Raw genomic sequence first — 17,401 nt, 5'->3', positions numbered from 1 at the left:
ACTCGCGTCCGAAGGATGGTGTTGTGTTAGAGGGAGTGGGAGAGGAGGGTGAGGGGTACCCACAAAGATGTTGCGTGATTTTTTGGAAATTTATTTATTTAAATAAAAATGGCCGCCGCAGAGAGCGGAGAGGAGAGACTGTAAGTGTGAATCGCATCCTTTCCCATTGTCACGGATTCCAATGTCAGGCGTCGCGAGCGGCGATGGCGTAGCTTTTGATCGTCGCTGTGATATTTTGTCAGGCGGGCGCAGGCTGAGGGGGGGAAATGTTAGCCGCGCTAGCCCGCGAAGGCGTTGAGAATACGTCACTCGTATTTCTCCCGCTCTTTTTCCACGATCAGCGGACACTTTGTGCGGCACGAGAGCCGCGCGCTTTAGCCCAGCGTGTGTTCGGGGTCGTTTTCTGACGTTACTTGGAAAAACTCTTCTGAAATCTAGAGCGAACGGCTGCCTGGGGGTTTGGACGCACACATGTTTTGTTTTGCTGATATTCGCCGCTCTTTCGCGCGAACGTTACGGCGCTCCCGCGTTGTTGTTTTATTACGAGCGCTCGCTAGCTGTCAAAAACAGCCGACTGAAGTAAGTTAGCTTGCTTGTGGCGCTGCAGGACAAGGCAGGGGACCGAAATGAGATTTGCTCCAGATACAGCTGCCTGTCCTGGCGCGGAATGGCTTGACTAAGTGCTTAGAAATGAGGTTAAGATGCGTTTTAGTCGTTGTGCTGTGCACTGAGCTGCTGCTGTGCATCATCGGGTACCAAGTTTGCGTGTGCGAGCAAGTTGGCCAGTGTGCTATTTCTCTGCCTGATGTCACCGTGCGTGCGTCTCTCTGTGTTGTTACTGCTGCTCGTTTTGCCCCTGCAGCATGCAAACCCTAGAACTCCAGGTGCAAAACACACTGTTGTGCTTCTCGCATCGCTGAAATAGATCGTCAGCTCGCTTTAGCAACGCACAAGGCACTCCCATGTGAGAGCAGGCTGGTGATATTGTTGAGCTGACTTCCGGTAGCCAGCTAACGGATCAGCTAGCAGCATCATATTTGTCTCTGTGCGTGCGTGCGTGTGCGCGTGTGTGGTCGACCGCAGGGGGATTTGCACAAACTGAGTGACATGCAAGACACACCGCCTCATGTCTTCTGCACACACTTGTGACATGTCTCGAAGGCTCAACTTGCATCCTGTGCAACTTCTTCCTGTGTTGCGTGCTCTATGAATTCATCGCTACTGGCTAGATGAAATGTTTTTGGTGCCACATTTTATAGTTTTATAACATTTACTCCCTAAAAGACTGTTTTGATATGCACCGCAAAGAGGTAGTTTCAAAAAGTTATATTACATTAAACATTACATTTGGAAGTAGATAAAACTGAAAGAGTTTAAATAATCTTTGTTATTTCAAACTTTAAAAATCTGATTTTACACTGGGGCAAGTTAAACTTTTGTCATCCTCAGTCGAAAGGAAGTTCAAATAAACACGTCACAATCTCTCCGTATCTGGTTTGCCGACGTTCATCGTGGTTAAACGTGATCCTTGATTGTCCGACGTGGTATAATTGTTCGTGTTTACGTAAGAGGAGCTGTCTAATACACATGTTCATTGATTTCCAGCTGAGGTTCAAGGCCTTCGACACCTGCTGTGAAGCTCATACTTAGTATTAAATTGAACGGTCGACGTTCACAATGAAAAACTTATAGCAGTTAGCTTCCATTATGGTTTTTTAATTGACTTGCCCCCAACAAAGTAGTGGCTTAAAGAAAGCGTACGACGTGCTGTTGTTCATCTTATAAACGGGTAGTTTATGCATAAGGTCAAATCTATCTGTCTACCTCGAACGATGCCCTAGCAATAATTTCATGGAGCGTGCAACACATGTTGAAGTTGTAAATTAATAAATGCGAATGCATAAATGGGAATATATAGAAATAAGGGATACTGCATATATTAGGTCATGTGAATGGACTTTTAAACATTTTTAATAACCTAATTTTCTTGAGCTTATTTTAGGTAGTCCTGCTGTGTGATTAATTGTACAAATATTGATGAAATGCAGATATTCCATGTAGTTTCTCATTAGCATGAGTGCGTAACATGTATGCATATATAAAATGTATTAAAATGCATTTAAAGTGAGTTTTGCAAGTCACGTGAACTTCCCGAAAAAGTTTCATGTTGGAATTAACACATTTTTTTCCTGTGGTGAATTGATGCATTTATTTTTATTTCTTGGATGCTCTATTGAAGTAATTGTAGACATGTATATTCACGACTTGCTCCTCAAAAAACATAAATCAAGAAGTCAAGTGTCACTGAGGATGTAGCGCAGTCTGCGAAAAGTTGTTTGGGTTTCTTAGTTAAAACACGAAGTTCATTCTTTTAAACGTATTTTAAGAGTGTTTTATTTAAAAGTCAAGTAGAAACCACTTTTGTCTTTTTAGTTTTACTATCATTTTTGATCCTGAATGCTTGAAGGACTCTTTATCTCATGCTGCCAGTCCTCTTTTATGTGTCACCAAGCCTTTAAATCATATTCAGAGTTGCCAGATCTTCAGTATAACTGCTTATCCCATGAAACGTTGTGATGCAGTTGTTTTAAAAAAATGTGAATTTTACACAAAACAGCAGTGTGCTAAATGATGTTCATTGCAGAATATTCACATATGTATGGAAATAAGTAGTTTGAGACTTGGCAGATTTGATTATGTTATTTGCAGTGCTTTTTGAGAGTGAGCAGTCAGAACTATTTTGCAGCGATTTCCATTTCTATGTAAATGTTTCAGTGTGGATCATTTTAGGTTCGTGGATAGCGTAGTCTCTCACTTGGAAGTTGACTTTTTTTTTTAAAGAAACCAATTTAAATTAATTTATATTATGCGACTTTTTGAAATAATGAAGTTTTTGAAACTTTTATTTGAAACTGTGGTGAAAATGTGGTTTCTGCTTCTGAAACCCAACTGCTGTGCTTTGCTAAAGTTTTAAAAGCGGTGAAACTGCATTGTTGAAAATGATACTCCACATAGGTTTATAGTGCAAATGAAATATTCTAGCTATACTTTACATGCATACTCATAAACTGGCTAAACAGAGTTCAAATATGTACCTTTCTTAGCAATATGGTGTGATAACGTGCTATTTCGTACACATCAAAAGTGAATGGTGGTTTTTAACTTGTGTTTTTATAAGGTGTGGTGGCTCTTGTTGATGTACTGAAACAAGTCAGCGACTCTTTTTGCGGACTCTCAGTCATCGTCTAAGGGAGTGTGACTTAAAAGAACAAAGTAACTTCTTGTTTCAGCTTTACGTACCTGGTAAATTTAGTGGACTTGTTCATCGCATGACTTCACCTTCTGAATTTCAACACTGTACTGTCACTGAATGTGACAACATTTGAGTTTAGAACATGTGGGATCTGTTACAGTCCCCGCCCTGGTAGAGCAACTGTAAATGTTAAGAAAATCTCAAAAATGTCATTTAATTCAGCGTGGCTGTGAAAGTTTTGTAAACTGAGACTGGGCAAGTAGTATTGTAAGATAAGTAGGCAGCATGTTTTGGTTATTTGTTTTTTCCGTTTAAATCGCTCGGGTTCTTAGATGTAGATTTGGAAATGAAGTTCACGAGGTATATTTGTTTTATTGTGATCTGATGCTTTTATGTGTGAAATATTCTTAGTACTCAAACACCAAAGCACTTTGTGGCCATGTCAAAAACATACGTTTTTAGACTAATCGTCCAATTAAGTCTAAGGCGAAGGAAGTTGATCATTAACCTCTTTTGTAAAAATGACAAAGAGTTTGTTGTCGCCTTGAGGGACAAGCCACAGACAAGCGGGAAATTCCTCCGTCCCCAATGATTGAAAGGTTTTTGCTTGACACGGGCCTCTCGACACCTCCAGGGTGATTTCCGCGTGTCTGTAAGCGGAGTAGAAATCAAACCGAACGTTACGAAATAGACACATCCTAGACTCAGGTTTCACATGACGTCTAGAGATGTTAAGATACGAGTTGCATCATTTTATTTGCTTAACCGAGTTTTCTGCTAACGCTTCAGATTTGGGCCACATCTCGCCTGCACGTTGTTTGTATTTAATAGAGCTTGTGTGATCTGAAAATGAGCATGCTTTGAAGCCACAATATTGAATTTATGATGACAAACATGCAAACGCAGCACTTCTGTTCAGAAAAAAAAAAGCGTTTGATTTGAATACAAACCCGTAAGACTGTCATCCTGTCTCAGTGTGCCACTTATTTCTTGTGTTGTCAGCAGAGGTGAGGACAAGAATGAAGACCAGGAGGGCTCAAAAGACAAGACGCAGAAGCAGAAGAAAAACAAAAGGGAACGGCAAGATGTGGAAAAACTCGAGGCCACAGTGTCCGTTCCTCCACCCCCGCCCCTCCTTACGCAGGGGGATGTTGGACAACAGACGGAGGCAGGGAAGTCTGAACCCGTTGACCCTGAAGTTGGAGCTGCTCTCAGCGCTCCAGAATCTTCCGCGTCGGCCAAGCAGCGGCGTTCCATCATTCGGGACAGAGGCCCGCTGTATGACGACCCTTCACTGCCTCAAGGTTGGACGCGCAAGCTGAAACAGCGCAAGTCGGGGCGATCTGCTGGAAAATTTGATGTCTACCTGATCAAGTTAGTACAAGTTACAGGAAGTTAGTGCTGTTTTTTTTTTTTTGAGAGAGCAGCTGTGATGCTATTCCTTTCACAATACTGCATCCAAATGACGCACATGCAACAAATCAGTCATTGTTAAAGTTAAGTTATTTTGTTTGGATTGTCTTTGACTGAAGAAACGGCATGCTGCTACGCAGCGAAGCTAAACCTGTTAACACTGGAAGTACCAGTGAGGGCCTCACTAGATATACTGTATTCCCTGTTTACATATATAATGAATTATGTATTTGAATCTTATTTGTTATATGCTTCTCTGGTCTCTGGCCTACAAACTTAAATCATCTTTTGTTTTTCACCATATTTATATGTAGTTCTAACATGTGTAAAGTTGTTTTATACTAATGTTTTGAATAAGAAAACCGTGGAAAGGATGACAACGCTAAAGATGCATTTTAAAGGGGTCATCGGATGCCAAGTTCACTTTTTCATGTTGTTTGAACATTAATGTGTGTTGGCAGTGTATGTACAAATCTACCCTATAATGATAAAAATCCATGAAGTGGTTTTTAATTAATCTGTCAAAATAATATCCCCTTTTTCAAATCGAGCCGCTCCCACGATAGTTGATTGACATGAGCTCTTACCTTAGACCAGCCGTCACAGTCCAGTAACTTTCCATTGTTTCAATGTCGGAGCAGGGATGTAAGTTAGACAAGAATATCTCCGATTGAGCGATTGAGGTGTTGCTGGATGTAATAATGAACATAGTGGTCGTCATTTACTCCCGACATCTGAGCCGCTGAAGATGCAGTGGATTACGTTTGTTTGTGAAGGGAATGCGCCTCCCGATCTACATATATCCGTCTATGTTCACACGAATCATTCATGATCCAGCTTCACTTACGGCAGAAGTGAGTATAAGCGTTTTTTTATGAATCTTTGCGATCGCCTTTGCTTATAACGTGGTAGTTAGGAAGTTTAGAGGCTAAACGCGACTAAATGCGGCTAATGTAAACAAGACCGTCTTTTCACAGCGAGAAGAGAGGGGCGGGGTGAGCAGAGCTCATTTGCATTTAAAGGAACAACCCCTTAGAATGAGATGATTTTGACAAGGTAAAAAGGGTGTTGTTTTACAAAACCATTGAGAAATTTTAATCAAAGTATATTAGAGACTTTTCATTAAGACCCTAAAGACTCATATCAGCTTGTGGAAAATGGGCATCCGATGACCCCTTTAAAAATCATTTCAAATTTAAACGAATAGCAGGGTCAACAATCACAATAACGGCACGTAGGAACAACATTCCAAAATGATTTTTGACAATCAGCAATCAGAAATCAGCTTGAGCATTTAAAGTGGCAGATGACATAAATGCAGCACGTGTTCCTTATAAACAGAGCGTTATCGTGCGCTGGTGTGGACGCTAATACAGTTATCGTTCTCGAAGTGAGTGGCCTTTTAATCACTTTTAATTCCAGTGCAAGACATGAGCACGTGTAACAGGTCCAAGCAGTATTTGAAGAATGGTATAACAACTCAGTTGTTGTTCAGTAACTATGAATTACACGTATAGGGCGAGAGTTGTGCATTACACTAGTCGGGGTCACAGATTTGTGTTTTAGAGCTGAGTGTGGATTGATTTATAAGATGTGTCGTATGGCAAAATAATTCATAGTTGTGAAGCGTATTGTTCTGCCAAACAATTTGACATGATGAAAAAGGGTGCATGCCGTTCAACACTGACCGATGTGTCACGGTTCCCACAACCTCTCAGATTTCATTTTATTCGTATTAAAAGGTGCTTAATAAAAATAAATGTGAAATCGAAGAAAATATTTGTATTTGGACAACAGGTTTGTATGACTAACTTCCCACAACATTGTTTTCTTTGATTTCATTTTTATTAAAGAGTGCTTAATAATTGCAAGAAAATATTCATGTTTGGATCACAGGTCTGTATGATTTAGTCCCGTAGTGCTTTTTTCCCTTTTATTTCGTTTTTATTATAGAGTGCTTAATAGGAATATAAGGAGAATTTAAGAAAAAATTCCTATTTGGAATTTAATGAAAATAAATGTATTATACAAGAAGAAAATTTCATGGCAGCTGTTGAGTGATTCTTTAGTCATTGTCAAATATGCACTTTTTGATTAAGCAAAATGCAGGTTATAAGCATGTAGGGTTTTTTCTCACAATATTCTTAGCACCGTATTACATAGCCTCAGGGACTTTTGCAAAAAGAAAGCATATTTTGACTTTCATTTGCGCAGGAGAAACCATCAAACTTTGCATATGGGACAATGCGCACTGAGCTGCCTGTTGTGCCATCAGCCCATTTTGCGGTGTGGTTTCTTGGCCTCCACAAAGCATGCGTTAAAGAGACCTAAGGCCTTGAAATATGGCATACTGCCTTAACAAAAGCCAAATTTTACATGAACAGTCTTTTTTATAGATCCTTGAACTTAGCAAATTTTATTTCATCAGCCTATTTTGTGTTGTGGTTTCTACACCACCACAGAGGATGTGTTAAATTTTACATTAGGCCTTGATATTAGAGATAATAGGCTATACAAAACTAAAACTTGTTATGCGTAAGCATGCAATTTCTCGAGGAAACAAAAGTGTTTCTCGTGAGCATGTACATTTTTTTTTTTTTTTTTTTTTTTTTAAATAATTTTTTATTTTAGGGAATTTGTATGTTGTCTTGAGAAAAATCAATGAAAAACCCTAAGAAAATAAAATGAGAGGTTTGGAAATTTAAATCTGGAAATGTATGGAATTTTGAAATGGAAAATGGGTAGGAACCCTGTATTTACTAATCTTTGTTAATGTTAGTTAATAAAAATACAGTTGTTCATTATTCATGTTAGCTCACAGTGCATTAACTAATGTTAACAAGCACAACTTTTGATTTTAATTATGCATTAGTAAAACTAAAGAAGTTAGCTAATGTTGACTAATGGACCTTATTTTAAAGTGTTTTAATTAATTAATCTTAATGTTAATTTCAACATTTACTAATGCATTATTAAAATGTTGTACTTGTTAACATAAGTTAATGCACTGTGAATGAACATGAATAACAATAAGTGACTGTATTTTCATTAACAAGCACAAGTTTTGATTTTTAATAATGCATTAGTAAAGGCTATAAATTAACATTGGCTAGGAATAATAAATGCTGTACAAGTATTGTTCATTCTTATTTCACGTTAACTAAAGAAGTTAATTAATGTTAACTAATGAACCTTATTGTAAAGTGTTACCACATTTATTAATCTTAGTTGATGTTAATTTCAGCATTTACTAATGCATTGTTAAAATGTTGTACTTGTTAACATTAGTTAATGCACTGTGAATTAACTTGAACTAACAATGAGTGACTGTATTTTCATTAACAAGCACAACTTTTAATTTTAATAATGCATTAGTAAAGGCTAAAAATTAACATTGGCTAGGAATAATAAATGCTGTACAAGTATTGTTCATTCTTATTTCACGTTAACTAAATAAGTTAACGAATGTTAATAACTAGTGAACCTTACTGTAATGTGTTACTGCATTTATTAATCTTAGTTAATATTAATTTCAACATTTGCTAATGCATTATTAAAATTTTGAAGTTGTTAACATTAGTTAATGCACTGTGAATTAACATGAATAACAATGAGCGGGTTTTAATTTTAATAATGCATTAGTAAATGTTGAAATTAACATTAACTAAAATGAATAAATGCTGTAGAAGTATTGTTCATTCTTATTTCATGTTAACTTAAGAAGTTAATTAATGTTAACTAATGAACCTCATTTTAAAGTTACTGCATTTATTAATTTTAATGTTCATTTTAACATTTACTAATGCATTATTAAAATCAGGTTGTGTTTGTTAGCATTAGTTAATGCACGGTGAATTAACATGAACTAACAATTAACAACTGTATTTTTGTTAACAAGCAAAATTTTTGATTTTAATAATGCATTAGTAAATGCAAAAATTAACATTTTCTAAGATTAATAAATGCTGTAGAAGTATTGTTCATTCTTATTTCACGTTAACTAAAGAAGTTAACGAATTTTAATAATTAATAAACCTTATTGTAAAGTGTTATGGCATTTATTAAATTTTATGTTAATTTCAACATTTGCTAATGCATTATTAAAATTTTGTATTTGTTAACATTAGTTAATGCACTGTGAATTAACATGAATAACAATGAGCGACTATTTTCATTAACAAGCACAACTTTTAATTTTAATAATGCATTAGTAAATGTTGAAATTAACATTAACTAAAATGAATAAATGCTGGAGAAGTATTGTTCATTCTTATTTCATGTTAACTAAAGAAGTTAACAAATGTTATCTAATGGACCTTATTTTAAAGCGTTACTGCATTTATTAATCTTAATGTTAATTTCAAACATTTACTAATGCATTATTAAAATGTTGTACTCGTTAACATTAGTTAATGCACTGTGATGCATTAGTGCATTAATAATGCATTAGTAAATGTTGAAATTAACATTAACTAAAATGAATAAATGCTGGAGAATTATTGTTCATTCTTATTTCATGTTAACTAAAGAAGTTAATTAATGTTAACTAATGAACCTCATTTTAAAGTGTTACCGCATTTATTAATTTTAATGTTAATTTTAACATTTACTAATGCATTTTTAAAATCAAGTTGTGTTTGTTAGCATTAGTTAATGCACTGTGAATTAACATGAACTGACAATGAGCGACTGTATTTTTGTTAACATTAACAGATTAATAAATGCTGTAATAAATATTTTTTGTTTGTTCATTGCAACGTCAACTAATGGAAACTTATTGTAAAGTGTTACCACTTCCTTACATAGTTTTCTCAAAACAACAGCCATCAATTTGTGTAATACAAAATATGTTTTGTTTTTGTTTTTTCCAGCCCAGAAGGGAAAGCCTTCCGTTCCAAAGTGGAGCTCATGGCGTACTTCCAAAAGGTGGGCGATACCACCACGGATCCTAATGACTTTGACTTCACAGTCACAGGCCGAGGAAGCCCCTCTCGAAGAGAAAAGAGACCGCCAAAGAAGCCTAAAGTGGTCAAACCTTCCGGTCGCGGGAGGGGTCGGCCAAAAGGCAGCGGCAAGGTACGGCAGGCCACGGAAGGGGTGGCAGTAAAGCGCGTCGTAGAAAAGAGTCCAGGAAAACTCCTGGTAAAGATGCCCTTTGTGGCCCCCAAAACTGAACCAGGGGCTCCAGCGGGGCAAGCGCCAGTTGCCAAAGTGCGCCGAGGGCGCAAGCGGAAATCGGAGCAGGAGCCGCCGAGCACCCCCAAAAAACGTGGCCGCAAGCCAGCAGCCGCTTCGCAGTCGGCGGTGGGGACGGGATCGGCCGCGGCCTACGCCGCAGCGGCCATTCTCACCGCCGAGGCCAAGAAAAAAGCTCAGAAGGAGTCTTCCGTAAAGCCTGTTCAGGAGAGGGCGCTTCCCATCAAGAAACGCAAAACCCGAGAGACTCTAGAGGAGTTGGAAGGATCCACCACCTCCACGACGGAGACGTTCGCGCCGGGGATAGCCAAACGACTGACTGCGTCAACTGTGACCCCTACAGGGGAGGAGGTAGAAACGGGACAGAAGTCTCACAAGCATCCCGGCCGGAAGCATAAAGAGGCGTCCGCGGATCCGGGGAACGGCAGCGGCGGCAGCGGGTCGGCAACCGGCGGCAGCGGACCGAAGAGTCACAAGAAGAGAGATCAGCGAGGGCAGCACTTTAAACACCACCACCATCACCACCACCACCAACACCACCATCTGCAGGCCATGCCGCCCTCCACCTACACTCCGCAGGCTCACCAGCTCTCCCTGGGTCACTCCACGCAAGGGGGGCCGCCTGCGAGCACGGAAAACGAACCCCAGGACTTGAGCACCTCCAGGCCCAGAGCGGAGCACGTGGCCTGCAGGGAGGAAGCGAGAACTGATAGGGACGCTCAGAACGCAAGCAAGATGGCCTCCTCTGACCTGAGAGGGCAGCAGACGACTGTGACGGGGGACGGCAAGGAGCTGAGAGACATTGTTCCTCCCTCCGCCGTCCCGAGGCCGAGCCGAGAGGAAACGGTCGAGTCCCGGACACCAGTGAGCGAGCCAGTGAGCTGACTGACTAAGTGGCTTCGCGTGCGAAGAGTCGGAGGCGGTCGCCGACGAGACGAGTGATTTTTCGTTCTTTTTTACTGAGGAAAAAAGAAAAAGGAAACAAAAATATTCAAAAATGTAAACGTACTTAAACAAAAGGCAGCTGTTGTGTCTCGTTCTCTCTGTGGGTTGGACGCGGGGCGATAATTCTCTTGCTTCCGGATGAATTCTCTGCTAACCTTTTTCTTTACAGTTTCCTTTGATTTCCCACTATATCTTTGTATTAGTATATCTTAGCACTCACCTAAACCAGTTATTCCTTTGTCAGAGCTTGTAGGACGTAGAAACACACTCAAGTGGTAATGGATGCACAAGTCTCACGCCATAGTTGTCGTAAATCAATGCTCTCGAAAGTACTAAAATGCCTCATAGTCATGTCATCTCAACCCTAGCGAAAAGGTGTCCTATCAGTGTGTTCTTCCGTTTGCGAAGGGGCAAATCCGACGGCGAGCCGAGGAGGAAAACAGGGCCACGTTTCCGATCTCCACCTTTCCATTTGAGTCGAACGCAGCTGTTGCAGCATCCTCACCTTTGAAATCAGACGCTAGCTTAACTCTGACAGAAAAGAACTTCCTAGTTGTGGGTGACATTTCCAGCCTGTGAAGATCAATTGAATTGGGAAGTAGTATTTCCTTGGTGTTTTTAGCGCACACGTCTATTAATTACCAGTAGCTCGGTTAACCTAATCACCTGTTTCGGCGGCGCCTGAGAAAATGCGACCGGAGCTGAAAGCTCCGTTTTTCATTTTCTCCGGTGGGCGAGATAAAGCACAAATGAATTTGTTAGGGAATATCGAAAGCACAGTCCAGTGTAGCATCTGGAGTAGATGTCAACAGAATACGAGAAAAGATATTTGTTATGTTTACCTGCTTGTATCCATGAAGTACAATTTAAATAGTGGCCTTGTGTTCTTGCGACACAAATCCCTAACAAAAAAAAAAAAAAAAAAAAAAAAAAAAAAGGCATACCGGTTTCAAATGTAGCTTTTGGTTTTATTGTGTGTGTGGTTATAGACTAATCCCATAGAGCTGCTGTTCTAAAAACGATTCTGACAGGAAAGTTAATAGATGGCTATATTTATATAATGTCTTGTCAGGCTGTAGCTGTGTCAAATGCATGGGTTGCTGATGTTTGCGTGCTTCGCGTGCTATTTATTACAGTACTCCGACATTGTCTTTCTTGTACATAAAGCCAGGTTCAGCACTAACGGCGAGGGTTAAGCGTTATAGATGCGTAAATATTTTCAATTGTGAGTATTATGAAACATTACTCGGCAACAAACGGAAGAAAAACTGCATACGTTGTACAAGACCATGCAATCAGTTAGTTTTCTAACGCCTTCTTTTTTGCAATCAGAAAGACAAAATCACGGCTCCGTGCGTAAAGTTGTTCGAGATTGGACATGCTAAAGATGTCATGATTGTACCTTTGGGATAAAACATCATTCTAAGGAAATCAAGAACCAAAACTGAGGAAGTTCTTCTTTGTTGATTATGTAGAATTGATTAGGATTTTATGGAAACTTTACAGCACTTTTTCTGTTTCACTTTTGTTTCTTCCTCTAGATGAAATGCACCTTAATTTTAAATATTGTGAGAAGCCTACCAATTTATTTGCATATATTTTTCTGGTTAGCCTTGCACAGACTTCTGTTTCATGTCCGGAGGTTGTTACTTTCTTCAGATGTGTGTTAGCATAGAATGCATGTTCAGTGTTGTTATAAAGAGCCATTCTTTTGTTTAGATTACCATGCATAGATAGGATCAGAGCCCACCTTCACTCCTAAAAATAAAGGTGCTTCACGATGCCGTAGAAGAACCTTTTTTGTCTAAATGGTTCCATAAAGAACCTTTCTGACGAAAATGGTTCTTGAAAGAAAATAAAGAAGCAAAAATGGTTCTTGTAGGCATCTGAAGAACCTTTTAATGTCAGTCAAAAAGTCATTTGTCAATAGTCTTGTCATCTTACTTTTTTATCTTTCATGTGATGTGGATTCGACTGCACTCAGTACAAAAAAAAATCCTAAATGTCTGAATCCGTGTCCAGTTCAAGTACGAGTCCACCCGAGTTCATTTATAAATGCAGTCTGAGTCCATGTACCACAACTCTAACGTACAGTATTTGAGATCACACATTTATGGCCAGTAATGAGGTGACAAAGGCAGTTAGTTAGTAAATGTCCTGATGTTTGACTGTTACCATGCAACTCTGTGTGCTTGTCAAATCTAATCAAATTAAAATTAATTTATATAGATGTATAAAAAATATCTAAAAAAGAAACAATTGGTCTGATGTCATCACACGTTATGATTTTATATTCTAGATATTGCAGTTTTCACTAATCCCAGAGTGAGGAGTTGCTTTCCCTCCCCCTCCCAAAGTATTGTGTTCAGTTTTTACATCTTACACGGTTTTGGATGTGCGTCGTCACTGACATAAATGCTGAAAAATACGTACTACTAAGCACTCGTTAAAAGTTCAACTAGAGTAGATGTCGTTTTGATATTTGCTGTTCAAATGCATGCGAGAGACAACTTATCAGTGTTTTTTTTTTTTTTTTTTTTTAGAGTAGCCTCGTTATCTGGTATCTTAAATGCGTTTAAAGAATTTTTTTTTTTTTGTGTGTGTGTGTGTGTAAACGTGTAGATTATATTACAGTCGACAATCACATTGGTTTGTTTTTCCCCTCAAGTCTTATTAAGATTGAAAGCGCCTCCGTTCTCTTCCTCCAGCCTCCCGCTCCCTCGACCCTCACGGGGAAGAGGCACCGAGAATAAAAGAGCGTTTCCGCTCGGAACAAGGGCTATGTAATCATTTCAAGTAGTCAAAAGCAAATGAAGGAAATGGATTTCCAAGTCAGAGGAACGCACGGTCTGGTCCTCGCCGTAAAGGCAAACTCCGTTAATTGCTTGAGGTCAAACAGCAGACTTTAAGTGTTAAAGTCAAACACCACCGGCTCGCTCTCTGGCAGAGTCTGAGCGCTCACTTAACCGGCGGCTGACGTTGTGACCTGTCCGCGGCGAACGTCTCCCTGGTCTGACTAAACCCGAGCGGGAGACTGGAGGTAGACGAACGGACTCCCGTACCGTAGACTCGGCAAGCACATTTCTAAGTTCTGAGGTTCGGAGCGATAGCGAAGGAACGAAACCTCCAGACATGAATTGAAGCGACTCGACTCTCGACTCACAAGCTGCATCAGTCTGGCTGAAACTGAAAGGGTAGTGCCTTTATTTTGGGAGACTTACTAAGGTGGTAGAAGTGACCTTTGATTCTAAAGAAACACCTTTTATCCCAACGAAGCAACGTGGAAGGTGATTTTACTCAAATGCTTGGTCATTTTTCGTAGGTAGAACGTGCACTGGTGTGTGTGTGTGTGTGTGTGTGTGTGTGTGCGTGTGCGTGTGAGTGAGTGAGTGTGTGTGTTGTAACTAGGGTTTCATTGTTGTTCATTTTTCTTTTTTTCCATCGGCTGGGCGTTTGTGTCCACCTAGAAATGATGTATTGTTAAAAACCCTCTGCTTTATGAACTTCTTGCCTTTTGTAGCGCTCAAAGCCCACTGACAAAAATGGAGCCCTACAAACGGGGAAAGACAGAATAAGAAGATTACTTTTGTTATTTATATATGTTGGTTTGTTGTTTTATTTCTTCGTTCGTTTGGGTTATTTGTGCCTCTGGCAGTGAAATATGCTTTGGAATGTCCTTGTGTCCCTGTAGCCAAAAATACATGCTATGTACGTGAACATGTATCAATATGCATGATTGCCATTAGAAGATAGGACATTGCTTGCCCTTTACTATTATATATAAGATGTTTCCAAACAGCACTCCAGAGCTGAGCCCAACCACACCAACCGAATCCGAAGGGTTTCTTGAGGTATAAAATACTGAATGTCTTCTGTTTATAATGAAGGTTGTGCACTTTGACATGAACAGGTTTGTTTCCTTTGAGTTTGGGCTTCGAACGCCGCTACTTGTGGTGGCTAGAGTAATTTGTAGATTTCTGTGTTAGGTTTATTTTTCTGAGTAGAATTCTTGTTTTTGTTTGTTTTTGTTTTCAATTATGAATCCGACATTGAAAATAGACCGTTTTATCTTCATAGCAATAGTACGATAGTTTACCCAGCAGATCGAAAATGAGTTTTCTCCTTTAGCACGTCTCTGATTTGTGTAACAGTAGGAGCGAAGTAAAAGAAATTTACCCTTACGACTAAAACGCAGCACTTTGACTCGTGCGAGGAGGACAACTTAAGGTCAAATGAAACTATAAGAAATAGATTCCAGTTCCACCGTGGTAGAAAGTTCATGGTCTATTTAACATAGTCTTGTGCCTTGAAGTTTCAGTAATAGAATTTATCTTTATACCGTAGTTGTATTTTTATTCCGAGTCCTGTGTTTGCCTCTTGTTGGTATTCAGTGCTTTGGATGTATTAAGGATTTATAGAGATCAAGAATATGTTTGCCTTGCTTTATTTTCTTAATTGAGAAAAAAAAAAAAAAAGGATAACATTAGGGAGATGTACTTGGGCAATATTGACGATGTAAAAAGCTATAGGATTTTGATGTTTTTTCATCCCTGATATGTTGAACGTTTCACAGATTATTGAGTAACGTGTGTTCGTTGGGAAATATTCTCCATTTTAACCATTCTGACCATACAAAATACTTGGCCTCAAACATAATCTTCCATGACATTTTATGACAAGAAAAACCAACCAACAAACAAACGTCAACCTTGACCGGATGGACGACGAGTCTAAGATCTGCACTTTATAAAGTATGTTTCCCGGCAGGACACCCATTAACTTTTTGTATGTATTTTTTACCTGTCCAAAGCTGTTTTGTTTTCATATTATTTTTTAATTTAGTTTTAAATAAAAGGGATGGGTAGTATGTATCTAAAAGAAAAAAAAAATATACGTTATTTTAACCAAACAATCCTACAGACTAGGTGTCAGTGGTTATTCACCATCTGCCAAGCTAAGTCCTTGCCTTCCTGAAAGTGAAAAGTATAGTTTGTGTCTACTTTTATAGTACTGTGTTACTGTATCATTTGTTTGCCGTATGTAACAGATACACAATAGTAAACAACATTTACCTGCTCTCTGTCTAAAACATTTATTTGACTCACATCACAACAGCAATGTTAGTGTTGGTATCTTATTGCAAGATTAAGCCTTTTTATTCATCATCACAGTTATCTATAATGTGGTAATGTGAGGAAAAACATGATCAAAAAAACAAGGAAAAGTACTGAAGATTGTAATCTGGAAAGCAAAATCGACGTTTCACTTTCACTTGGAGTTTTTCTCTCAAGTTTTGCAGTTGAAGTTGAATTAAAAGAATGCTTGTTGCACATATTTTACTTGGAAGTTCATTTAGTAATCACTTATGTTTTGATATAGCTTTTTTTTTTAAGAGGTCTCTTCTGCTCACCAAGCCTGCATTTATTTGATCCAAAGTACGGCAAAAGCAGTAATAATGTGAAATATTTTTACTATTTAAAAAAACTGCTTAATATTTGAACATATTTTAAAATGTAATTTATTTCTGTGATCAAAGCTGGATTTTCAGCATCATTACTCCAGTCTTCAGTGTCACATGATCCTTCAGAAATCATTCAATATCAATATCAGTATTTAAAGCAGTTTAGTACATTTTTTTCAGGATTCTTTGATGATCCGAAGATTAGCATTTATCTGAAATAAAAAGCTTATTTTTTTGTGAAATAAATTATATAAATTAATACTTTTATTTAGCTAGGATGCTTAAATTGATAAAAAGTGATTATAAAGACATTTATAATGTTACAAAAGGTTTCTATTTCAGATAAATGCTGTTCTTCTGAACTTTCTATTCATCAAAGAAACTTGAAAAAAAAAACATTTATTATGTTTTTTATTAAGTATGGCAAAAGCGGTAATAATGTAAAATATTTTTACTATTTTAAAAAAACTGCTTTCTATTTGAATATATTTTAAAATGTAATTTATTCCTGTGATCAAAGCTGAATTTTCAGCATCATTACTCCAGTCTTCAGAGTCACATGATCCTTCAGAAATTGTTCTGATATGGTGATTTGCTGCTCAACAAACATTTATTATATCAATATTTAAAGCAATTTAGTACATTTTTTTCAGGATTCTTTGATGATCCAAAGATTAGCATTTATCTGAAATATTGTGAAAGAAATTATATAAATTAATGCTTTTATTTAGCTAGGATGCTTACATTGATAAAAAGTGATGATAAAGACATTTATAATATTACAAAAGATTTCTATTTCAGATAAATGCTGTTCTGAACTTTCTATTCATCAAAGAAACCTGAAAAAAAAAATCCACTCAGCTGTTTTTAACATAATAATAAACGTTTTAAAGCAGCAAATCAGAATATTAGAATGATATAGGATCCTAATGATGCTAAAAACAGCTTTGAAATCACAGGAATAAATTATATTTTAAAATATATTTAAATAGAAAGCATTTATTTTAAATAGTAAAAATATTTTACTATTTTTGCTGTACTTTAGATCAAATAAATGCAGGCCTGGTGAGCAGAAGAGATTATTACAAAACATTAAAAATCTTACTGTTCAAAAACTTTTGACTGGCAGTGTA

At 38.0% G+C, this 17,401-nt stretch overlaps 1 protein-coding gene across 2 annotated transcripts; it reads left to right on the top strand.

Annotated features, from left to right (window-relative positions):
* On the top strand, nt 1-16,141 carry mecp2 (methyl CpG binding protein 2). Of its 2 annotated transcripts, none has more exons than XM_051117036.1 (3): nt 1-140; nt 4,259-4,627; nt 9,538-16,141. In XM_051117036.1, exons 1-3 carry the CDS (start codon nt 109-111, stop codon nt 10,745-10,747), a joined length of 1,611 nt encoding a protein of 536 aa, XP_050972993.1. In that variant the 5' UTR covers nt 1-108; the 3' UTR covers nt 10,748-16,141. The 2 variants fall into 2 exon arrangements, with proteins under 2 accessions (XP_050972993.1, XP_050972992.1); XM_051117035.1 differs by having other exon boundaries at nt 5-140; nt 4,256-4,627.
* The last annotated feature ends 1,260 nt before the right edge of the window (nt 16,142-17,401 follow it).

The sequence above is a fragment of the Labeo rohita genome, chromosome 8 (assembly GCF_022985175.1).
Source record: "Labeo rohita strain BAU-BD-2019 chromosome 8, IGBB_LRoh.1.0, whole genome shotgun sequence".
Lineage (NCBI taxonomy): Eukaryota > Metazoa > Chordata > Actinopteri > Cypriniformes > Cyprinidae > Labeo > Labeo rohita.
This window is presented reverse-complemented; position numbering and strand designations above follow the sequence as displayed.

Excerpts from the sequence above, each read along its gene's own strand:
- mecp2 (XM_051117035.1), top strand. The coding sequence starts at position 109 with ATGGCCGCCGCAGAGAGCGGAGAGGAGAGACT. Across the intron at positions 141-4,255 it reads GAGAGCGGAGAGGAGAGACT|CAGAGGTGAGGACAAGAATG; the intron begins GTAAGTGTGAAT and ends TTGTGTTGTCAG. Across the intron at positions 4,628-9,537 it reads TTTGATGTCTACCTGATCAA|CCCAGAAGGGAAAGCCTTCC; the intron begins GTTAGTACAAGT and ends TGTTTTTTCCAG.